This window comes from Vespa crabro, chromosome 6 (genome assembly GCF_910589235.1).
Source record: "Vespa crabro chromosome 6, iyVesCrab1.2, whole genome shotgun sequence".
Taxonomy (NCBI): Eukaryota; Metazoa; Arthropoda; class Insecta; order Hymenoptera; family Vespidae; genus Vespa; species Vespa crabro.
The window spans coordinates 3,818,104-3,844,066 of NC_060960.1; the positions used below are offsets into that span (position 1 = coordinate 3,818,104).

Here is a 25,963-nt window from a genome sequence, read left to right on the forward strand (position 1 = left end):
AAGTTTTATACGTTACTAATACAAAATAGAATTTGAAAAATCGATACAAATCTATATTCAAGCGATAAGATCGCTCCTCGTAATAATTAATTGGAAATATTTAATTTTGGTCGATAGTTAAGCGATTACCCGTTCATGATGCCTTAGTATTTATATATACTTGTACATATATACACACACATATATATATATACACACACATATTATATCTATTTATTTAAAATAACGATTAAATGCCAATGTAAGAGATAAGCCGGAGATCTGCCGCCAGCGCCATTCTCCATACGGAATGATCTTATCATAGAGAAATTACCATAATCATTTATTGTCTAATAGTATTAAATTATTAATTAGGACTATATTTTTATATAACAATACTGACTCAGTTATAACAATTGAGATAACACAGTTTACGTAATTCGTTCGGTCCTTCGAAGAAAGTTTAAATCTTTTTCGATATATCGTTTCTCCCTTGGGACATTCTTCTCTAATCTTGAAGACTAAGTTTCGTCGATTCGACGAAAGTTCGTAAATAAAAAAGTCTATATATAGTAACGTTCCAGCGATTCTATAGCATAACTAATACGAAAATACAATAAATAATTCGTTGAACGATTAACACTTATCTTGGCGTTTGTATACATACGTGCACGCGTGGGTGTATATTAACAATAGATATTATATATAATAAGATATATAAAACTTTATATTAATTATATTTTTTATCTTTATATAAGTTCTATATATCTATATTAACAATACATATATATAGAACTTTACATTCCGAAATGTATTCGATACGTCTCTTAACAATCCTAATTTCTTTATAATTTTAATAAAAATGTCTTTCTATTGCGTTAACTTTGATATCTTTTTTGTTATAATTATTATTAATATTACTCGGGAAAAGTATTGAATGTAGTTATTTTTTCCCTTTTATATTTATTTTTTTTTTTTTTTTTTTTTTTAAGTAGGATAGAATACGTTTAAATGCGATTTGGTAACTTTGCTCTCCTATTTCGCTTATGGACTAGATTCATTGGCAAAATCACGTTTGGCACAGCATCCAGTCGTTCTGCAAAGAAATTAAATAATATTATTATCGTTAGAGTTTCGGAAGTATTTTATTTATTTTATGTTTTGTGAATATATAAATTTATATATCTTGCGATCATTTTCATCATCTATAAAAGGAAGGGTTCAAGAAAAATATTATTCGTATAAAAAAAAGTAAGGCAAGAATATTTAGAAAGATAACTCTGACATAAATCTCAGGTATATCTATAATTACTTTCGCAAAAAAAAAAAAAAAGAAAAAGACTGAATCGTGATTGGAAAGAGAGATCCAAATTTACTAAGATTTTTTTTTATCGTACCTCATAAAGAATAATTTTGGACGAAATTTATCTCATATAAATTTGTTCCAAAGTCCCGCCTGGGGCGTGAATTGTTTTTTACAAAATTTCATTTTCTTTAATACACTTCAATTTAATGATTTTTAAATATATTCAAATTATTTTTAATAATTTAAATGAACGTTATAAACTATTTTTGATTTTTTTGCCCGTGAGCAATCTTATAAATAAATATTCTTATATTTACCTTTATTATTCTACGTTATTGTTAAGGTCATTTGGATTATTATTGGTAACACTGTTGTTCAATTTTACTTGGTAAAATGTTTTTATGAATTCAAAAACAATGCCATTCGTCCATCCAAAGCCTTCTTGAACATTATATTCGCCACCACCGCCTCCTTTACCTGGTGAAGTAGCATCATACTGCAAATCAAATGTAAATATGATAAATAATTAGTTATCGTAAGCCCAAAGCAAATACAACCGATTGAGTTTAATAATTAAGTCGAACTTGAGACATTGCCACGATGTTATGTCGCCCGGAGTTATATCTATAGAGGACTTGTTCTCATAAGACATGCACCCTATTTACCTCATCTAATTCCATATTGAAGGGAAGCCGAATGAACTCGACCGATTGAGATAGACGCTTGAATACTAATTTTTGTAAATTCTACAGGAAAAAAGCACAGAGAGAGAGAGAGAGAGAGAGAGAGAGAGAGAGAGAGAGAGAGAGAGAGAGAGAGAGAGAGAGAGAGAGAGAGAGAGAGAGAGAGAGAGAGAGAGAGAGAGAGTTAGTGATATTTGGTGATAATAAATTTCTATGAATCCTTTGCCTTAAGGATAATTATTATGTCATTTTGCATCATAAGAAAGAGAGATGTATTAAAATATTAAATAATATAATATGATTTAATATTATACTATTTAATATTATATTAATATTGATATTTTTGTTTATAGCAAAACAATGCCACCGGTTAGATGTATAAACAGTTACAAAAAGATTTTATTTTTTAATGGAGAATATTATTATCAGAGATGAAATGGATAAAGAAGAAAAAGTTCGTAAGAATTTGGTGTTCTTTTTATGATCTCAGCTGGTAGGTCGAAGGACTCGACATAGTAAGACAGATGATTTCGCGGCTTTGTTGAAAATATCGACTTAAAATTTTTAATCTAGCACACGAACGAAGCACTAACTTGACTTTATACCCAACGTAATACCCGGACTTATTCGTACTTTTCTCGTTGACGGGTCGAGGCGATGACACAGTCGTAAAAAAAAGTCGAGAAACGTCAATTCGCACATTCGAATATTCATTTTCTGTAGATAATCGAGATTTTTCATTTCGAAGTTAATTCGTAGAAGTCACGATGCTTTGTCTCTCTTTCTCTCTCTCTCTCTCTCTTTCTCTTTCTCTCTATCTATCTATCTGTATATCTTATTTCAATATTTATATTTGATTATTCAAATTCATTTACATTTTGTGGACGAAAGAGAATAATTACTATTTCATAATTATACTTCAATTCATACAAATCTGACAGTGACGTTATAAAGCTTCTGAAAACGGCTACACACACACATATATATATGCACAGAAAGTGAATATAGATAATGTAAGTACATTAAATGACCCATATTATATAAATACAAATATAAAGCTTTTTTCGATTTATCGGTTAAAAAGTCATATATAATGGCTATTGAAAGAGATGGACTTTCAAATAGAAAAAAAAAAGAAAGGAAAAAGAAAAAAGAGAAGAAACTAGAATTTTTATAACTGTAAAAATTCTTCTCGTTTTGCTGCCTCGGCAATTTTACGATGGTAGTATCGTGCGATATTGGTGCTTTATTCTTGGATGAATTTCCGAGGAAATGGAAAATGGCCAGTTTCGATAGATCAACTTTTCAGTATTCTTTTCGTTCGTTCGATAGAACGAAAAAACGAACGAACGAACGAACGAACGAACGAACGAACGAATGAACGAATGAATGAACAAACGATTCAGCATTTTAACGTGAGAAATAGTAAATTCCTTCGCGTTCGGGAATACCTTTCCGTATTTCATTCGTAGAGAAGGACATGACACTTTAAAACGAAAATTATAGAGCTTTAACGATATTCAAAGATTTAAGTGTATAGAATGTTTTATTATTTAGGTCGAATAGATGTCAAATTTTTCTATTTCTTTTACGTCCTCGATCATTCTATTCCTTTTTCGCTTCTTTTTTTTATAATATAATTTGAATTAAAATAATCCTAATTTAATTAATTATTTTCACTTCATTTAATTTCATCCTTAATTATAATTAATTAATTAACTTAGCATTAATTTCTTTTCTCTATTAAATATTAATTTTTTCATATTTCTCTCTCTCTCTCTCTTTCTCTCTCTCTCTCTTTTTCTCTCTCTTTCTCTTTACTTTTAAAAACATCATTTATATGCCATCATCAAATTTTTATTTTCTTTAACATACTTTAAAATATTTTTAACGAAACAATGCGACCATTTGCGATAAACAACACAAGAGATCTTTAAATATAATAAAACTTCAAAAAGGATCTTTAAAAATACAATAAAAATTCAATGTTATTTTTGCATTGCTACCATTGATCCTTTACAACCCAACGTTTTTTCCCAAATGTAAAGACGATTTAGACTACTCTTGACATTTTTTCTCGTTTAATGATATTATCCTTATTACTGATAATGTCTGGACGCTTTGGGATTCAACGGAAAAACTTTGCTTGTTAGAAGGACGACAATTGCTAGAAATTCATTCACGGATAATGTTCTCTCTGCAACTTCTGACAATGGAGAGGATCAGAGGATCATTTAATAATTCGTTCTGCTTTCTGACTACGAATATCTTTGCTTTTTCCGAGGAAAAGAGATAGATTATTTATTTTGCTGAATGAAGTTTTATAACATTCTATTCGATTGAAATGATTGATCGTTCGCGTTTCTTACTAAATCAAACATGAAGACAGAAAACAAAGTTAGATTACAGAAATATCAAAAAAAAAAAGAAAAAAAAAGAATGAAAAGAAAGACACAAAGAGAGAGTGAGAGAAAGAGAGAGAGAGAGAGAGAGAGAGAGAAAGGTTGAGATCTTGTGATTTCAATAGAAATAAAAATTTATGTTACGATGAAAAATGAAGCCCCTTTCATCAGTTTTCCTTTGAAAAATCATCGTTCGTTACGTAATCAATAAGATGAATGATATACCTACTATCGAAACCTACAAATATATGTATATAATTTTTTTTTTCTTTCATTAAAATCCAAAGAAGAACTCTAATGTGAAATTCAAACGGACTTCGAGAAATTCTTACATAAACGTGAGAATAAAAAATTCTCTCTCTCTTTCTCTTTCTCGTACGAGTTCATGCAAATATACTTTGATTATCCTTCTTTGTGGTTCAATACGAGAATTTTAATTAAACCGTTAATATTCATTCAACGTTCGTTTACTGAACTGAATGGATTGTTAATTTCCGTCAACGAATCACCGTTAACTTCCCAACGCGATTGATTTTCTTTTTCGTCTTATCGCAATGTCTTTCTTCTCGATTATCTTATCTTTTCATTCTTTTTTATATTCTTCTCTCTCTCTTTCTCTCTCTCTCTCTCTCTCTCTCTCTCTCTCTCTCTCTCTTTCTTCCTTTCTCTTTTTCTTTTTACTTCCATTCATAGAACTTTTGAATATGCAATCCTTCGTCATCCGTGAATTCTGATTCAAACTACTATCAATTTCTATTCTTCGCTTCTTGATAAACAGAATAGAAAAGTTTTTCGCGCGAAAAATAAAACGTGAAAAAAATAAAAAATTTTGTCGGAATTTGAACACATTTCTACATGGAATGAAAAGTCGCGCTAATAATAAAACTGAAACAGCCCGATTGAAAATTTTAATACATTTTTCGATGTGTATGGGTGTGTATATTATTATTATCACTTTAATATCCATTCCAGGTCGTTTGCGTTTTATTCGCGTTCTCGTTACGTATATATTTAAGTTCAGCGACTCATAAAAGAGTCGTCTTAGTTTCACGTTCGTTTACAGTTAACCATCTACTTAGTATATAGTGTATTTACGTACAATAAGCATTAAAAGTATTTTTACGTTTTTTAAAAGCAAATAATTTTACTAAGTATAAACGAAGTGTCTTGAAATTATGAATAGATATAAGAAAATTTTAAGATTTATAAACTGTCGTTATGACTTCTTGTGACAACATTAACAAATTAATTCTTAATAAATAAAGCATTATTTTGTTAATTTCGAGGTTTTATTTACAAAATGATTATTTACGATTTTGATAATAAGATTTCACGAAGTAATATTCATGAATCCAGATATTTACAATTTTAAAATATTATATCCTTCAAAAAAAAAAAAAGAAAAGAGGAAAAAAGAAAGAAAAAGGGAAAATAGTTGGAATAAAAATTCAGCCTTAAAAAGTGTAAAAGTACATTACTTTCAAGAGTCATTATGTAACTCGAAGAATATTAATTTTCATTCGGTTATTGATTATGGCACAAAATGAAATATTTTCTTTTAGTGTCCTTTGTATCGTATCGGTAAACCGTATTTTTCCTGTATTTAATCATCGTGCAAAGAGCGTCGTTTTGGAGTCAAGCTTGTCTTATTTTATATCCTTACGTCTTTTCCCGTTCATCGAATTTACCAAGAAGGCGGCGTTTCTGTCTCGAGATTCGAAAATCGACTTGGCGAACTTTTTGATCGTATCATCAAAACTTTCATCGATAAAAGTAATATTCCTATTTGGTAAACCTTACGGAATATCTTTTTCCATTTGAGAACTTGTTCGTTTGATGTAAATCGAGACTGGTACATACCCTTATACATATATATATATATATATATATATATATATATATATATATATATATATATATATAGGTACATACGTATTACATATCTATATACAAAATGTACGGAGCGAAAGTTGTGTTGAAAGTTGTGATAAATGGAATTAGATAGAATTAGAAACGTAGGGGACATTTCTAAAAGGAATTATCGGCTTATCTGGCCTGAACACAATCGAGAAAGAAAGAGAATAGGTGTCTTTCGTATTTTGTACAATTCGAAAGAAATAAAGAAAAATGTGATCTATAAAGAAGGAAATTCGTATTATATGCTACTCTTGTATCATCTTAAGTCCGATCCTTTACAACACAATCATTCTTCTCGTTTCTTCTTAAGATATCGTGACGTTATTCTAACATTAGTTGTCCCAAGAACAAAGCTGGGTTTACGAACAATCGAGTTCCATCGCGAATAAATCAGAGGACTCATAGCATTATCCTTCGAAATATCTTATCATCGAAGGACCGAGTTAACACGAATTAGGGAAGGAAAGAGAGAGAGAATATACAGAATAGTATGACGATACGGACCCTTCAACGTTTATACAAATTTCATCTAATCTGGTCGATTAAAAATTCCTCCTCTGTAAATCCCAAAAATAATGCTTTTAACACTTCGTATCCTCTTATTCATTCCACTTGTTATTTTAAGAATTTTCGGAACGGTGAGCACTTTAATTTGCAAGGTCGACTAAATTAACATTTTCTTTATATCTCAAAGTGTATTCATAAAATTTGATAATATTAACGAAATATTTTGGCTTGATGAAAAAAAAAAAGAAAGAAAGATAAAAAACACGAATAGATCTATTGCAGTTTAAGCTATTATATCGAGTAACTTGCATAAAAAAATTTGCTAAAAATTATCTATTCCTTTGGCTTTACATACATTACTAAAGAATTTTTCGTATTAAAACGTGTACTCAAATATTCCATTGAAATAGCTTACCTTTTCGAACATCTTTCCAGTAGCTTCATAGCCAATATAATTTGATTCGAGCCACTCAAGAGCAAAATCCAAGCTAAGTTCAACAGCTTCTTTAACGTTAGTTTGATGTAATCCTTGAATGATTATTGATTGTAAGGGTGGCCACGCGTTAGGGAAATCCCATTGTTCACCAGTTTGATTCAAAGATGTTGGAGTTCCGCCTATATAGACGATAAAATAAATCGATTACGTCATATGTATTAATTTTAATGCATTTTGGACTCGACGATGATAATAAATTCTAAATGATAATAATACCTACCAAAGTAGGAATTAATTTTCATTTTTTTCAAATAAGATATGGCATTAAGTGCGATCTCTCTGGCATTACTAGTATTGTAACTTAATGTGTATAAAGGTGTTAGGTTGGTAGGATAAAAGGATGTCCTATGACGGTGATTCTTCATGTTATAATCCATCCAAATTTTAAATTCGTTATTCCACAAGACCTCGTTGATACCTTCTTGAAATTGTTCTGCTATTTTTATATAATATGACATTTTCTACGAAACAATTATCATGACAAAGTTATGTTTTCAATCGTGAAGTTATTTCTTGATCATACGGACAAATGCAAACTTACTTGTACGTTATTCATTTTGGTGTGAAATTCGACAAGAATATGAGCATTTCTTTGAAGAAAGCTATTTAAATCAACTGGTATAATGTTCTTTGTATTGATATCGATCAAATTGTTTGATTCTTTTCCATCTGGTCCAATGAACCATCTTCCTGAAAAGTCCCAACCACTTTCAGCGCCGGCTTTCAAATTGTTGTAAAGAAAACGTTGCTTATCGACATCCGACAATTTTTGTGCCAATTTGTAATCTTCCCTGAAATTAAGTAAGTCATTTATTAATAAGATAAGTTGATATTATCGTGATCTTCAAAAAAAAAAAAAAAATATCGTTACGTTACGTTAATAAAATCCTGATTGAGGAATAAGTAAAATACATTCATCTCTTTTTCATTTATTCAAAATGAATATTTTGAGATATTAAAAATTATCTACTCTTGTAAAAGGAATTTCATTTTTATGATCGTCTAGGTAAAGGAGTTGTTTCAAACTATCGTGCACAGTTAATTTATTATGAAAGGAAAAGAATATTTCATTTTAATAGTTTCTCAATTAAGTTTGAAACGGATCAAATGCAATTGTATAGTTATCAAATGATTTTGTGATCTTCATTTCCTTGTGAAACGTATCGAACCTCAACAAGACTCGTAATATTTCGACGAATAATGAAAATATAAAAAATTTCAACCGATTTGATGCTTCATAATATTATAGTAATTTTTACTATATTGCTTTATAAAAATTCTGTTTTTCTTTTTTGTTTATATTATGTAAATAATTATATCAAAATTTAAATGAAATTTTGTATACTACCGTATCTTTAACATTATTTAACAATGTATGTACTTCTATTAATTTTCATAAATATCATTTAAAAATTTTATTTTATTATTAATGATATTAAATTGATATTTATTGAAAGGAACCGAATATATTGAATCTGCATTGAAACACAAAGTATTTAAATTTTAATGTACTTGTAACTTTCTGGACGTGGTCCTTTGCTGTGAACGTTGTAATGGGCCATATTATAAATTTTTCCATTTTTCTTTACATTAGTCATCTTGTATTTCATCCAATAATCGAACTCTTTCTCTAAGGTTCCTATAACGTCGTTTAAATACTCATAATCTTGCGTATATTCCAGATATAGCTTGACCTGTGACGGAAAATAGACAAGAGGAACGATTAGAATGTTAAGGAGGAATATGAAGAAGAAATGAGTTAAAACTTCTTCAAAATCTTGATAGCAAGTTCGCGAAAATATAATATTCGTGAAATTAATGCTTGAAAATAAACGATTTTCACTCGGATTATATTAAGGGTATATCCTACTTGAAGATCTTTAACAAGTTCATCTTCCTTCTAAGTTTAACGAATATTTTCTTTAAGAGCCAATGGCAAAGAAAAGGGAAAGAGAGAAAGAGAAAGAAAGTATAGTAAATAAAGAAAAAGAAAAAATCAATGAGAACTTATGGAAAGAATTTCTTTCAAAAGAATTTTCTATCTTGAAATTATTTTATTTTTTAATTGATACCATAATTCATCATACACGACTTTCAAATATTTGGGATAGTTAAAAAAGAATCGATCAATATATTTGATTAAAATCGAATTGTAAATATAGATTAATCATTGTCTAAACGATAATTTGATCATTAAAATCAAAAGATCAAGCTCAATAAAAAGTAGTACATGTATACTCGTATATTCCATATACATACATGTATAATTAAAAATTATATTTAAGGAGCGTTAAGACTTACCATGGGAATTAACAACGGGGGATGACTTCTCATGAGATAGTAAACACGACCACCGTTAGGTATGAATCCGAATTTTTCGACCATCGATAAAAAGTTGTTTATCATTCCTCTGGCAGTATCTTTCATTCCGCATATTAATAATCCTTCGATTACCCAATAACTGTCCCAATAGTAGAATTCTGTTAAAAAAATTATTTTTAATATCGAAAATCTCTTTGAATCAAATCTTTTTTGTCAAAATTTATTTCTCACACAATACTACTTTTAAATGTTCGCGAAGGCATCAAAATAGTGTTTAAAATGTTAGATATTATAACGTGCAATTTGTTAATGTATTTCATAATGACAGTTAATACTTGTTAAGTTTATTTATTAAATTATCGGATTAAATAGTTGTTAGATAAGTATTTTGCTTCTTTTCCTTTTTTTTTGTTTTACCTTTGAATCGACCACCCGGTACTACGAACGCATTATCCACAGAAATGAGACTATGCCTGTCTGGATGTTTAGCCACTATTGGTTTTATCTTCCTCGCCAATTTCTTCCATATTTCGTTTAATTCCTTCGCCCACTTTCGTAGATTAGGATCCTCGATAGTCTTCAAAAACGGAGGATTTTCTTGCCAATCCGGTAACGTGTAGTTATCGAGCTCATCTTGTGTCGAGAAATTATCCAAGACGAATTGAGCAACTTGGGAACGATTCGGTTGATTATTTGTTTCCTCCATTAATTTCTTGAAGCTGAAAGATAGTTAGTCTATGTTAAATACATAGTATATTATATCTATCTTCAAAATCGATAAAACGCTTCGTTTGTTAATTATGAAATTATGATGGAATGTAAAAGTTAAATTGCTGTGAGAGTTGTGTAACTTAAGAATCGTTATATTGAATAACATGCGATTGACGTAACAAGAAAAAGAAACTGACATAATGAATTGCACAGCTGATATTGTTTATTCATCTGATGTGAGTTAATGATCAGTGGACATCCATTAGGCGTATAATTGCGATCCATTTAACAAATTTATTAACGTATTAAAAAATTCTCTTCTTTTTTTTCTTCTATTTTCTACTGCATAGGACGAAGTCGTTTGGAAATTTTTATTTTGAACATTATACAGAATCTTCTCTCGTAAGATATTTCACTGGTTACAGCGATCTAAGATACAATTTGAATATCTTTTAGACGAGACATTTTGTCGCTCGTAGAACGCGAGTACTTTCGTTTGCATTGTTTCGCGACAATAAGAAGGAGCTGGTGGAAACACGTATCTCTTATATCAATGAAAATGTGAATGTCGATTGTTCAAAGGAAAATTTAAATCATTTTCGATAATAACTTAAGAAAAATTTATCTCTAAGAATATTAAATCTAATTTTTATTACAATGAAAAATATCCACGTTCAATTAGAAAAAAAAGTATATTTATTAATAATAATAATTGATATACATAAAAATAGAATGGAGTTACTTACTTAGCAAGTGTTATTTGCGGGTCGTTCTTCTGACTCAAATCGACGAAAGTTTTACTATCATTGTAGATCTCCGCCAATTGTACGGTTTTTAAAAGATCCCCTTGACAATAGATCTCGCTGTAAGTTGAAAGAAAAAATAAAAATTATGTAGCGGAATGGATAAAATTACTATCGTCTTTTGCCTTTTGATCGATTTTCATCGACACGAAACCACTTTTTATTCTTTCCTTTTTTTTTTTTTAAAGTCTTATCGATAAGAACTGGGACGTGATTTCAATATGGTAACTATTGGAGAGTGGAAAAATGTCAGATTTCTACGACAGCTAAGGGAATAAATATGTGGTTTGAGAATTTTTTTAATAAGATATCAAATAAAAGAGAACGAGAAAGCTTATTTTTCTTTCTTTTTTTTTTTTTTTGGGAGAAACAGAAAAGATACGATCATACTTTTTGATATTATATTAAGATAGGAGGTGGATCGAAAAGTTTGAATTTGATTTAAAATAAATGAAAAAATATGTTTGGTTCGTGGGTCCGAACTAAACCAGGATCTTTATGAGTCTCGTTTTTACAATTTTTATTTCTCGCTTTTTTTTACTTTGTAATACGGGGACACTGATTTTAGAGATATGGTTTAAATTTTCGTTTACTCTTCGGACATATTTCTAAATTCTCGAGGATACGAGCTGTAATAAAAGTGATCCTCGAATGGACTTTAGAGAATCTCTTATGTCATGAACTTTGAGAAGGAAGGTAAGATAGAAAACGAAAAAGATTTTTCTGTTTTACCATTGGCGACCTAAACGAAGTAGCCAATCAAAGCTTTCAAGTGCCTTGGGAATTACCTTCGGGCTAATCCACCTTCTTGGATCTTTCTTTTCATTGGAGAAACTTCGTTTTATCGTAAAAAATGTAATTTCTGATGTACATTCAGAAGCGGGATCTCTTTTACTCCTTCTATTTCTAATATTTTCAAAGAGTATTAAGAGAATTAAAGTCAAAGGATATCAAGAGTGTGCTTCGAATGCTGCTATATATATATATATATATATATATATATAACGATACTACAATAAAATAGATAAAACCGAAAAGTATTGAATTTCATTGAATTTCTTTCAAGAATTAGATATTTGAAAAACTTCTTGAAATCAGTGGAAAATAATCTATAAGTGATATAATTCCTGGTTTGAAAGTTCATTAAGAAATTTTCATAGTTACATTTGATTACAAAAGAAAAAACTAATAAAATTCACGCAAATTATTTTATATTCGCTTGTCATAAAATAATTAGTATATGATATGGATCCTACGCGACGACATAACTCGCGTTCTTAGACGAGAAATAAATTTTCTATCGTTATTTTTCTTTCGTCCTATTTCTCTCTCTTTCTCTCTCTCTCTCTCTCTCTCTCTCTCTCTCTTTCTCTTTCTCTTTCTCTCTCTTTCTTCTTCGAATTTTATTCTTTAGTCTATTGCGATGAAAAAAAATAGATGATGATGTCAACCTCGGGATCGTTCCACCAAGTTCATGCTCGTCTTGATGAAGCAAGGAAAACAAGAAAAAAAAAGAAATGAAAAGGAAAAAGAAAATCTCGCGGTACATTGACCTGTCATCCTCAGCCATGAAATTTCTATTACTAACCACCACTATTGCTACGATTCATTTTATTCCTTTCTAAAATTTCTATCTACGAAAATCCTTTGAGATTTCTACTGTATAATAACATTGATGGAGCGCGAAAATCGTGTTAGACGGATATAATATTAAGGAATGCTTTTTTATACTCGACGCGTGAGATAAATCATACAATTTCGAGTGATCCAGTCTCTTTTCTTTTCTTTTTTTTTTTTTTTATGTGAAGAGTATCCTATATGTGCGTGTATGTGACTATGTATATATATTTAGATATATGTATATTTATTTAATGAATTCATATTCACTGTAAAAAGGAAATTAATTAGAAAATTCTTGTGTGATGGTACTGGATAATATGTAAAAGATTTTAGAAATTTTTATTTTTAATAACTTGGAATCTTAAAGTTCGCGTTGCATATATTACGTTTTATAACGATCGAAGCTTTATTATTCATTACGGTTCATTTTATAGTTTTATGCTGTTCTGATCTATAACCATTTATAATTTTTCTAAATTAACCTCCTTTTTTTATTTAAACATCATATTTTATCAAACCTTATCGGATAAAATTATAAACTCTATTTTAATTTAATTTAGTGTAACGATATCGTTAACAGTATTGGATAGCGTAAAAATTTCTATGATAAAATGCATTTACGTTGTCCATGTACATAGGCATTATCGAAGTGTTACATCAAATGCAAATAAAATCCGATTGTCCATGATTTCTTTAACAAATAACGTTCGTTCCATGCGATAATCGGAAAATGTCAACATACGTATCGATCTGTTTTGCTTCGTTTATTCCTTTTCCGTAGTCTCTATATACAGCAAACTTAATTTCCATATTTCGTATTACCTAAATTCTTTTTTTTTTTTTTAAATAAAAATTGCATTGTAAGAATTTATAATTATCATATTCCGATAACATATTTCACAGTTACAGTCGATCGAGGTCAGCGATAAATTCTACCAATAAGTTTTTCTATTGATTTCTGTTACAACGTTACATCGTTGTTGCAAAGCGTTAAAAAACATACATGTTTGAGAAATGACATATTTATGACAGTTAAACGGTATAGAAAAATTCCATTGATTTTCAAATACTATATTGTGTATATAAATATAGAATTTCTTATACTAATCTGAAAGTTAATAAATTAAGCCTACTAATATATTATACTCTTTAATTAATATCGTTAAATTCGTCTAACAATAAAACATTACAATGTTATAATAAAGATATATTTGCTTTTATATTAGTCGTTATTTAAAAAAATGCCGATGACTTTAAAATCTCGAAGAAAAATATTTGACTGAATCAATCAATTTGTTACTATAAAACATTTTTATATCATCAAAAGCAACAGAAATATTTTAAGTATTCAAGTTAAAAAGTTAACATCCTGTATATGCATATACACACACACATATAGTATATAGTATAACTATAATGCATTTAATGATAACTGGCAAACTGTCACAAATCAATAATCTTTTTAAATCAACTGTCCTTGATTTAAAGATTTTTTCAACAGTAGACGTCGGTACGAATAAATATAAATAAAAAACTTGTCGATCGAAAACCAATTTTTACTCTTTCTTCTCTCGGGTATCCAAATAAAACGTAGATATATCTTCGTTAGATAAATTTGATTTGGTTGATCGAGTGAGATCGGGTAACGCGTCGGACATGAAAAGAAACATTATTAAGAGTGAGATAAAATATTTACGAATATAAGAGAAAAAAAAAATTGATTGATAGGTACGTATCGAAATCAGAATTATTCGAATTTTACCATTCGAATCATATGTCTGATACATAATGTCGCAACATAATGTCTCCTCATCAACGATGTATCGATATCTTCAAGATTGAACTATACTGAGGTTTCATGGGTCAATTGAGGAGCCAATCGTGTACGGTTATCTCTATTTTGTGTTTTCTCTCTCTTTCTTTCTTTCTTTTTCTTCATTTCTTATTTCAGCAAACATCATACCATCAAACTCAAGTATCATATATACAATGCATGTACATATATATGTATATGTCGTATATATGTGCCGGTTAAAGAGAAAGCTCATCGTCAATACTTTTCACTCTTTTTCCTTCTCACTTCGAACTACATCGTAACCATACTCCTTATATCCGTACAACTGCAGGAACGTTTCGTCTTCGAACAAACTTTATCGTCCTTCGTCTTCGTATTTTTCTACTATGAGAAAATTGTAGGTTATCTTCGTGGACTCCTACAACTTGGAAAGTAGAATCAAAACAGACCCAAATAAATCTTCCACTTCTATTCCTTATATTTTCAGAAATGCAAACCAAACAACGAAAATATCGATGGTAATTTTTTTTCAGCAATTGACATTACCGAATCGTTTGAAAATGATTATTGTTGCACTTAAGCGTTCCCATGTGAAATGAGATAAGAGATGATATTATTTAACTTATTTTAATGTTTTCTTAATGTTTAGCATATTTCGTAGTCGTTTTAGACGTAACAGAGATAAATTAAATGAAAATTCAAGAAGACTATCCTTTATCTCCTTGAGAAAAATTATTCAATGAAATCATACTTCCGTAGAATTTTATTGTGGTGATGCTTATTTATAAAAAGGAATTAATTTTGGTATTGATTCATAAAAAATTAATTATTTTCTTACGATATAATAAGATATCGACCAGATCCATTCTATTTAGAAATCGTTTTATACGTAAATAATAATGAATTCTCTTGGCCGGCAGGTCAATTAAATTTGACAAATGAAAAATTCACAAGCTCTAAAATGTTTTGACCTGATAAAAAAGTTGTGCAACAAAGGTTTACGGATCAAATATTTTATTTCTTTACTTTTTTTTTTTTCTTTTTTTTTTTATTAGGTAGGTATGCACAATGCAGTTATCGAACGATTAATTTTGCTTTTAACTGTTTCTTTTTTCTCTTCTTTTTTTTTCTTCTTTTTTTTCAATAACCGTTTGCAATCATTGAAAGAACGATCGATACAAATGTACTTCTGTTACAATCTGAAATAGAGTCAGCTTTAATTTGGTGATATTATTGATAAATAATACTAACCGTCGAATCGCAATCCCGAAAATTCATGTCAAACTCTAACGTAATTCGATTCGTTCGTCCGTAGTTGCTTTCATAATACCGATTTATCAAGTATTTCGTGTTAATGAGAGCCATAAATAATGCAAGAAAGATAATTCATCTATCGTCAAAAACATTTATCCTGCATCACATTGTACATTAAACGGTATAGTAAAAATTTTTAATACTATTAGGTGGTAAATCAATTAAATCGAATTTAATAATTATCGTGATATTATAAATAAATGGGTGTTAAATATCGAAGCGATGAGACGGGATAAGGGGATGTATAAATGCTAAAATTAATTATATATATCCATGTATTTTATATATCTGGAAGATGGGAAATGTATTTATTTATTAATGATAGCCTTTTTATAAATAAATGATCTTGAATGAAATATTTTCATTAAATTCATATGTCAATATGTAATGGAAACATTCAAATTCGACGTGAGTAGAATATATTTTTAATTAAAAACAACAAGTTTTTTGTTTAATACTGACGGATATTCTGATTAGAAGTAACCTACTAATCACAGATAAAATTAAAAGCATTGATAACTTTTACCACAAACAATCACTTCATATTCGATACGATATGATAACATAGTACTATCGTAATACTTGAAAAAGATAAACTTTAGTCGTTCCGATCGACAATACTTTTTCATTGAGTATCATACAGCGCCAACAGTATACAGTCCACCAACAAAAATGCTTCCTTCATGCTCATAAAACAAGTCTTTATGGAGACATTATACCGGCTTAAACCAGCCCTACTTCATTGCAAATTTCACCCCTTGGGTATCGTGACAAACTTTCTACCCCCGAGAAGGACGATTTTTCTCCTTTTGTTCGATGTCACTAGTTAAAAGAGAAAGTGGAAAGGACTGAATTACTCTTAAATTAGCTTAGATCTTATCCTTTTGGAAGAAAAAAAAATTACTCTCTAGAGTATTTTTATCGTGTTCCATTTAATTTATCTCCGTAACTATGTAAATTATTATAGTTTTTATTATCAAAAACGTTTAAATCTATTATCGATTTTATATTTGGAATTTATTTGAATGTTTTATTTAAAATTATATTCTCTTTTATTTGCGTTCCTTGATGGGTAAGCACGAATCGAACGTTACTATAAATTTATTTATATTTTCCGTCAATAAGGGGCTAGAATAGATAATAGAAAATTTTTATTACGAAGCACGAAGCATTCGAGATTTGCGATAATTTTTTTACAGGCGTAATACGAATGGATTATAAAAATTTTAATTACGGACGTTTTATAATAAAAAAAAAGACATGATTTTGATCGACTAATCAATTTCATATCGTTTCGTTTTGGGAACGAATTTATCTAAGGAAAGTCCTTTTTACTAAGAGTTGTTTAATCTTCTTTCTTTATCTTTTCCTCAAGAAATGAAGAAAATTGAGATTTCACGATAACGGGAAATTACGGGATAATACTAAAATAATACTAAAATAATACTATATTTTCTCTCTAATAATTTACTATTTTTTTCTTCGATGATAAACGTGAAAGAATACAAATGTATTAATTCGACATATTTCAATAAATAAATTCATCTAAGTGGATCTGCAAAAATTCATTGACAAATTTTTTTTTTCCGTGATGTATGTTAGTAATTATTTTTTAAATACAATTTCCGAATATTCTTTCATAGAAGCTGCGAAGCATCAAAAGATACAACATTGAAGAAATATAAATCCAAAATAATGGATCTACAAATATTCTTTGGTTAATTACAATAGAAGAGAGAAAGATATAGTTCGTTAATTATCTTAAGAAAAATTCTATTCTTTAAGAAAATAGAATAATTTTTAATAAAAAACTAAAGTTTTGTTTGAAATTATACCTCTCTTCAAATATTTATGACTTACATTGGATTGTTATATACGATATATCTCTTCGCGAGTTTATTGATTAATAAAACAGTAATAAACAATGAAATTGTACAATTTGACAATTTAATAGGGAGCATTGTATGCATAGAGGTGCGTCAAATAGAATTCGTGTCACGCTGATGATAAATATCTCCATAATTACCTATGATTTCAGTGAAAGGTCATTGTTGTTGCCTCGCAGCTCGTTTCAAGAGTTTCAACTAATACGAATGAACGGCACGTAATAACCTCGGTTTCTATTTGATTCGCAATGCTCTTTACTTTCAATATTTCTAGGAACTCCTATCATATCGTTTAGTTAAATTATTAGATATTAAATATAAAATTGAAAAAAAAAGAGAAAGTATAAACCTACATTATATTCGGCGAAGTTTATTATTTAATTAAAACAAAAGTATAAATTGTTAACCGTTCATAGAACAAAATTCATATCGATTAATTTTCATATTGTAGCAATTGATATAAAGAAATTTTCGAAAAAGATCGAAAGAAAAGATAATACAACTGAATGATTATTATTATAACAACTTTCTTTTATCTTTTAAAAGACAAAATAAATTTTTATGAATTTTCAAATATATCATTATAGCAGGCTCAAATAGAAAAATTTCAAATAGAAAATCTCTGAAAAGAGAAATTTAAGACATTATTATGTCGATGAGATAATCGTTTGAAGACGATTCGAGTCAATATATATATAATATATATATATATATAATATATATATATATATATATATATATATATATATATATATGTGTGTGTATAGGGAATTGTAAAATAGATAACACGGGTAGGAAAACGAATCATGAGTCGATGGATGTGGGACCTTCCGGATGTGCTCGTTTTCTTTCCCTTCTTTCTCTCGATGTGTCCAATTCCACATATGTTCCGATGATAAGGCTTATCCCAACTCGTATGGATAACGTTTACCAATGTTACTCATTTATTCTTTGTCACCAATGGAAATCGACATGCATAAAACGTAATCTATCGGATCAAGAAGGTCTATATATAAAATATATATGTATATATATATTTTTTTTGATACCATTTATGCCTATATTCTGGTATGTAAGAAAAGATACAAAGAAATAAAAGGAGAATAAAGAAGAGGAGAAAGAATGACGACTGGTAACTATATAAATTCTGGAATCTAATGAGACAATCATTATTATCTCTAATTGCCATCGATCAATGGATATTACGAAAGAAACGATCTCTGAATTGCAAATTCGTGCAAACTTGGCATGTTTCGATTTCCTCTCGATACAAGCAACGTTATCGACGATGACTAGCAACGTTATCAATGACAAATCCACCGCGATGTAATTTCGTTCAGAATTCCATGATTACGAAAAAATAGCCAATTATGAAACCGTTTGAAAAATCTTTTGTAACGTCAATCAATTGTTATTTCACATATTTCTTTGTTTGTATTTTTTTTTGTTTCCTTTTCTTTTTACGCAAAGCTTTTTTACGATTTTATTTGATTTTAAAATGTTTTTCGGTGGATCGAATAAAAAAATGGAATTAAAAATAAAAATCCACTTTATGTGTACTTATATAAAAATTTCTATAAGTATACAGATATGTAATCGAATTATATACTTTGACGAAGATTTAACAGATTTTAAACACCAAATTAAAGACGAATCAAGGATTTCTTATCGTAATAAAATCGCCGCCAATTTTTTAAACCTTTTTAGACAATTGTATTTTCTTTCTTCTCTTTTCCGTTGAGTAGCATAACAGTGTCTTAATTCAATCATTATTTTTGCATGTATCCGGAGATAATTATTTTCATGTATTCGATGATAACATCGATAAACTACGTCTTTTACAGAATATCTTTGTTTTTCATTCTCTTCCAACATTGTAATTTTTCAAGTATGTAAAAGCATCGTAGAATTATTTCAAAAATTAGATACTATCATGCAAAATGATTATAGAAAGAGTTCGATTGGTAATAATCTTATAGATATATTGATACGATCTAAAATATTAAATTAAAAAATTTTTATAAAGATTTAAAATATTGGGGAATAAGTAAATAATAATAATCAGAAATTGATAATATTTATGATATTACATACGTCACGTCGAAGTAAACGACTTTGAATCGATCAAATGAAAAGTGGATAACAATTATCTTATTTCGTTAAAAAAAAAAGCAGAGAAGAAAAGTTCTTTCTTCGATTGAAACGATTAGTTATCAAAGATAAAAGAAAAAAAAATACATGATTTTTACAAAATTATCGATTAATCAGAAGCGATAAGAGTATCATCAAATGAAAGAAAAAATATTTATGTAGCATAATAAGTATCTTTGAATTTTCTTTTTTATTTCTTCTCGTCTATTTGTTATCATTATCTTTGAAGCGATAAGAAACAATTACATATTTATTATCGTTTGAGAATGTATATACTCAAAGCGATCAATGAACAAATCATTAAAGAAATCATGGACATTTGTTTTAATGTCATGGTCAAAGAATATCATCTTCAATCATTTCTTTGATTACTAGTTTGTATCTTCTTGTTATATTTACAAAAATTTTCCTGCTCGAAATTATTTTTGAAATTATTGGATAACTAGTAACGAAAAACAAGAAACAGGAAAACAAAGTCAAATATTTATGGATTCAAATTATATTCAAAATTACTGCAGATAGACGAACTTTGTAACTTATTGTATAACTTAGCCAGTCAAACTATCACATAATGAGAATTGAAATATTTGTATGATCAATGAAAATTGCATACAAAATCACGGCATATATATATATATATATATAAAACCGCAGGATTATCCTTAAGATTATCATCAACTTTAGTTTTATGAAAAACATTTCGTGATAAAGGTGTTATGAGATAACGAATAATTTCTTTTTTTTTTCTATCTCAAGTTGTTACGTTATCTGCATTTTTTTTATTATCTTTTTATAAGAAAATAATAAAGTGAGAATGTATCTTGTTATGAGATGATATACTTATCTTGAAAGTATAAACAAGATTAGATTGATGAATCCATTAGTACTCTTTCTTTTCAAAATTACAAATCGTAAGAAAATACGAGAATAGAATTTCAAATAAATTTATTTTTTCAATTGCAGAGTACTATAATTCTTGTATATATATATGTATATCTGACAAAAAAAATTAAAATATATGCATTGGACTGTCTATTATTAACTGAACGAGTTTAAACGTAAACAGTGAAGACTCCAATCGAATATTCATATAAGTTCCAACATTTCGTACACTAAGTAAACGCTAACATTAGCATTTACATTTTTTAATGGTATTCTAGCGAGCAATTTAACAACGTTCAACTTTTATCGCATTAACGACTCGAGGAATGCGAAAAGTTGCATAGAAAAAAGAAACATTTTGTATAATTCGATTTATATCGGTTTCTTGCCGGAGTGAGACGAATTTGGGTATAGCGTTTTTACAACTATCAAAAAGGAAAGGCAAACGTGGATCTTGAGTTATATAAGTTAAAATAAATAAAAAAACGAACGAAACTTGCTTTTTTACATTCGAACTTGTAGAAAGAAAGAATAGATTCGATTCGATAGATCGATAGATAGAAGATTTAAAGAGGGTCGATCAATAAATTATGAGAAAACGAAAGATAAGGACAAATGTAAAATACAAAGTAACTTCATTAAATGTCTTGTTATAATTGGCATTGGATTCAATGTGATAGAAATATAAATCTAAATTATAGAGAGACCTTTACGATCTCCTTTCGCTCACCTGGTACAGAGGTCCGGGCTGTTGTTGTTCTCTCTCCTAATGGAAGCTGCGCTGCCCGAAGCAGCAATTACAGCCAAAATCAAAAGAATTCCAATCGCCATCTCTACGTTTTTTTTCTCTTTTTCTTTTCTTTTTTTATTTCTCTCTCTCTTTCTTTTTCTTCACTTGACGGTAATAATCGATAGAATGTTGTAACAAATTAAAATTTAGCTTTTTTACGAGGATTTATGGGCACGCGAAGCCCCCTTAGTCGCGAGACCGACCGATCCGCGCCGAGCAACGATCGGTCAATCGACTGACACACCGGCTATTACTACGACATATGCGCTCGAGTTAGACAGAGAAAGAAAAGGACATCCGCTCTCCGACCGTAGTTTCTTGCTCTTTCACTCCTCTCTCTCTTTCTTTCTCCCTCCCTCTTTTTTTCTCTCTCCCTCCCTCTCTTTTTCTGTTTCTCTTTCTCTCTCTCTCTTTCTTTCTCGTGCTTTCGAGCTCCGAGAACAACAGCCTTCTAATGATTATTGTAACTCGATAAGAGTAGTAATATTTTCTCTGTCTTTCTTTTTAAGAAAGAAGATATAAGTACATTTTCTATCTCTTTCTTTTTCTTATCTCTTTCGCCTTCGAACTCTTTATCTTCGTTATAACTCTTTATCTTTTTCTCCTTCTCTTTCTCCCTTTCTTTTTTCTTTCTCACTTTTATGCGGATACAATTATTTAATTTTCTCTCTGTCTATTTCGCTCTATCGATGGATACGAACTCGTGCATACCTATTTCACTCGACTTGAACATAGCAGGATAAGTGTTTATATACTCGACATTTCCTTCGCGCGGCGATAAGGACGTATCGTTGATTGGTTAACACTAGGATTCTCCTCGATGCTTATTGGTCAACGATTACAATTTTCAGGTGAACTTTATCATTCCGCGAAACGCACCATATGCCTATTCCTCTTTCGTCTCGATTCTTTCGTTTGATCGATGTGACTTGATAAAAATGATTAAGATGTATTTGCTCGCTCGTGGAATTTTCAAGGAGAACATTGATTACAATGTATTAAGATTATATTCATGTAACTAATAAGCACGATCTTCTTTAGAACATAGTTCTCAAAGGGTATGCGCTTCTTTCGTTTTAATTATATTGTTAAATAAAATTTTGAACATAACGGGTGCTTTTTTACGTTATTCTCGAAATTATATAAATCATGATTCCCTTATTTTATGATAAATATAATTACATCGTAAACAAATTTTTTTATTACTATTCTTTAAAACTCATTTTGATATATTTGATGAGCTGAAAACGGTTGTACATATTATTTTGATAAATTCACGTGAAAGTTATTTATCAAGATCAAATTATTTATTTTATTATCAACGTCTATTTGAAAAACACGTGAATTACATGACACTGTGTATACTTTTGCTACTCGTAAATTTCTATCTCTTATAAATTTAATTGGCAATCTTTGCAACATATTCAATAGAAAAATTACAGACTATCTGCTTATTTCGATCTACAGTGACAAACGATTCAAATATCGAGATCTAAAAATTTTGTTGAACAGCCAATAAACTTGTGCAAAGGAATATAAAAAAAAACTACATAGAATTGCAGCTCTACAAGGAAATGAAAATACGAATGTTTGTAGTACTAGACTCTCTCTCTTTCTCTTTCTCTCTCTCTCTCTCTCTCTCTCTCTGTGTGTGTGTGTGTGTGTAAATGTGTGCCTCTTTCTCTACAAACTGTGAGTTTGTTTCAAACTTTTAGGAATGACAGAGGAGATCATTATAAACAACTTTCATGTAGAACCCATGTATGAGAACGTTTTGTTTGGTAATTAAAGAACTTGATGTTCGTTGTTAGAATATTTTCTCTAACATAACTAACCATTGTTGTGTCCTTAATGAAGTTTATATTGAAATAACGAACATTTTGGATTATTATACTGCTATATTATTTAAACTGCTTAGCACCTACATCATGTTCAGTAATTACCAAACGAAACGTTTCCGGACACGGGTTCCTATATGAAAGTTGTTGATAATGATTTCCTCTATCGACCCTAATAATTTATAATAAAGACATACTATCTATATTAAAGGAAATTACATATATTAAAGGAAAAAAAAAGAAAAAAAAGCAAATAAAACATTTAATCCAACGTAGTATAACGAGTTTGTAATTAACTTGGCATTTTTTCATTAATTCCAAAAAAATACGAATTAATTCTCATTATAAATTAATTCGAATTATCTCGTTGTTTGGTAAAATTTTGATTATAAATTATATTCCAGGAAATAAATTCAAATTGCCAGAGCAGACCGTTCAATATGATTAATACCCAGAAAGTTCATTGAAACGGAAAATGTCGATATTCGTTTCTCGTCAAATAAGATCGAGAAGATAGAAGGTTAAATCGAAACGTCGAGGACCATATCGATCCGTCACGTTTTGACGTTCCTCTTTTGGAGATACTATTTATGATTCCATCTTCGTACGTAATTGGAATGGTAGTGAACTCGCTAACCGGTATCAATTTATTTTACTCATTCACTTCCTTATCTGAATCATCTTGTACGTTCGACTTCGATGAACATCACGTTCAGCACACATCATCGATCAAAACAAGCTAAAGGGATCTTGAAAATTATTTAGGTCCTTGGTCGCATTTATGAGCTCGACAGCAAAATACGTGCATATATGTTTATTGTCTAGTATTTTTACAAATATATGTAATATGTATTAGCTTATACATAACAGTAGTTCGCAAAATAATTTTTTGCATATGTATCTATTGCTTCAAATAGCTTATCGACAACACGTTATCAAAGTTTAACCTATTTTTTTGAGATTAACAAAGTTGAACTTGAATATTTTTTTTCTTCGCTCATTATTTTCATGCATTAGACTATTATAAAAATTGTTGCACAATTAGTATTAATAATAGACGACCAGTATTAATAAACGGAATATTTAACTTTGTGTGATATGTAACGAATATATGTAAATACATGGAATATATTATATTTTTATATTGTTTATTATTCGTAACATCAGTTTTTTAGACCGTATTTTGTATTATTGATTGAAAGAGATATCTCGTGTGAAACATTCTTTTTCTTCTACGAAATTAGGCCTTAGAATTCATTAAAAATATATTTATCAAAATATTTATATTAAAAGACAATCCTCTTTACGAAAACTATTTCTATTTCCCTTTAGTTTTTTGTTTTTATCATACCTACATATTAATGAAGCTTGAAATTAACCTGAGATACGCGGCAACAACTTCCTTCGTCGATTACATAAATTGCAATGTCACCTAGATTATATATTAGCAACCTTATTACAGCGTCTACTTTCGTGAAATTGTTTTGCTTCTGCTTTCGCCCTTAATCGTAACTAGAGTTAGCATAGAACTTCCGTTTGAAGTTTATTTTCTATCAATTTAAGTTAATTCAAAAACATTTCTAAAAAACTAATATATGATTCATATAACATTTCATATATAAGACTGCTTCGTGGTAATGTATGTTTTTTTAATAATAATTTAATAATAATAATAATAATAATCTTAATATCTAGTTAAGATAAAAATGTAAAATGATTATGAAGAGATTTAATGTCAACAATTAATAAAGTTTAGACTGAACGATTGTCTAGCTTTCAATCTATTTCATTATGATTAATTCATCGAACGATACAAGTTGTTATCATCGTGAATTTGCATGAAGTGCTATACTTCAAGCTAAGAGATGTCGCTTTACGAGTCTCGCGTGGAATAAATTTTCTCGTAATGTCTTGCTTTACATCCTAATTACTGCTCGAAGTCCTGTTTGATGTTATCTGAGGGATCTCCGTATCCTTACTAGCCGAAGAAAAAGATATGACGTACGAGTAAAATAGGGAAATATTTTATTCCTACGTATTCTCAAGACTCTTGTAAATCCTAAGCAAGAAATGAACAATTGAACGGTAGGATAAATTCATAGATCGTATATTGATATAACTTAAATATGTGTGTGTGTGTAATAACGGAATATACGCAATATAGCACAATTCAACTGATTCATAATCATTAATCATCGTTTTATGATTAATTTTAATAATTATAATTGTATTATCGTGTTGATAAATTAGCTGCTGCATATAAAACATAAATTTATATATATTAAGTTATAACACAGAGACTTATATATTTGCAGAATTAAATAAGTAATAAAATTCTTAGAAAGTAAAAGAAATACATATATTAGAAAATATAAAGGTCACAAAAAGTTCTTTTTTTAGAAAAATAATGATTTTTGAAAAATTCTTTTGTTTCGTTGATAATTGTTTTTTCAACGAAAATAATTGGGTTTTCTTATCATTTCACTTGACATATAAAAATCGCAATTAATTTTGCACCCACCTAATAATTTTCTTTCAGTATAGTATTTTTTAGTCTTTCG

At 29.0% G+C, this 25,963-nt stretch overlaps 2 protein-coding genes across 7 annotated transcripts in view; one reads left to right on the forward strand and one right to left on the reverse strand.

Moving 5' to 3' along the window:
* The window catches only part of LOC124425182 (B9 domain-containing protein 1), a 102,804-nt gene that overhangs the window by 6,141 nt on the left and 70,700 nt on the right, over window positions 1-25,963 (forward strand). Inside the window, exon 5 of one of the 6 annotated variants that reach the window (XM_046965173.1) lies at window positions 23,807-25,198. The exons of the other annotated variants lie outside the window; for them this stretch is intronic. Coding sequence (XP_046821129.1) covers window positions 23,807-23,808 — 2 coding nt within the window. The 3' untranslated portion in view covers window positions 23,809-25,198. Of the gene's footprint in view, window positions 1-23,806; window positions 25,199-25,963 lie in introns of those variants that run through there. 6 annotated transcript variants of the gene reach the window in all.
* LOC124425177 (trehalase-like) lies at window positions 306-22,295 on the reverse strand. Its single transcript, XM_046965149.1, has 10 exons — window positions 21,505-22,295; window positions 11,070-11,186; window positions 10,030-10,331; window positions 9,592-9,770; window positions 8,803-8,984; window positions 7,832-8,081; window positions 7,511-7,751; window positions 7,210-7,409; window positions 1,603-1,781; window positions 306-1,075 (listed from the first exon to the last, which is right to left on the reverse strand). The coding sequence occupies exons 1-9, from the start codon at window positions 21,603-21,605 to the stop codon at window positions 1,608-1,610; spliced, it is 1,746 nt and encodes a 581-aa protein (XP_046821105.1). The 5' UTR covers window positions 21,606-22,295; the 3' UTR covers window positions 306-1,075; window positions 1,603-1,607.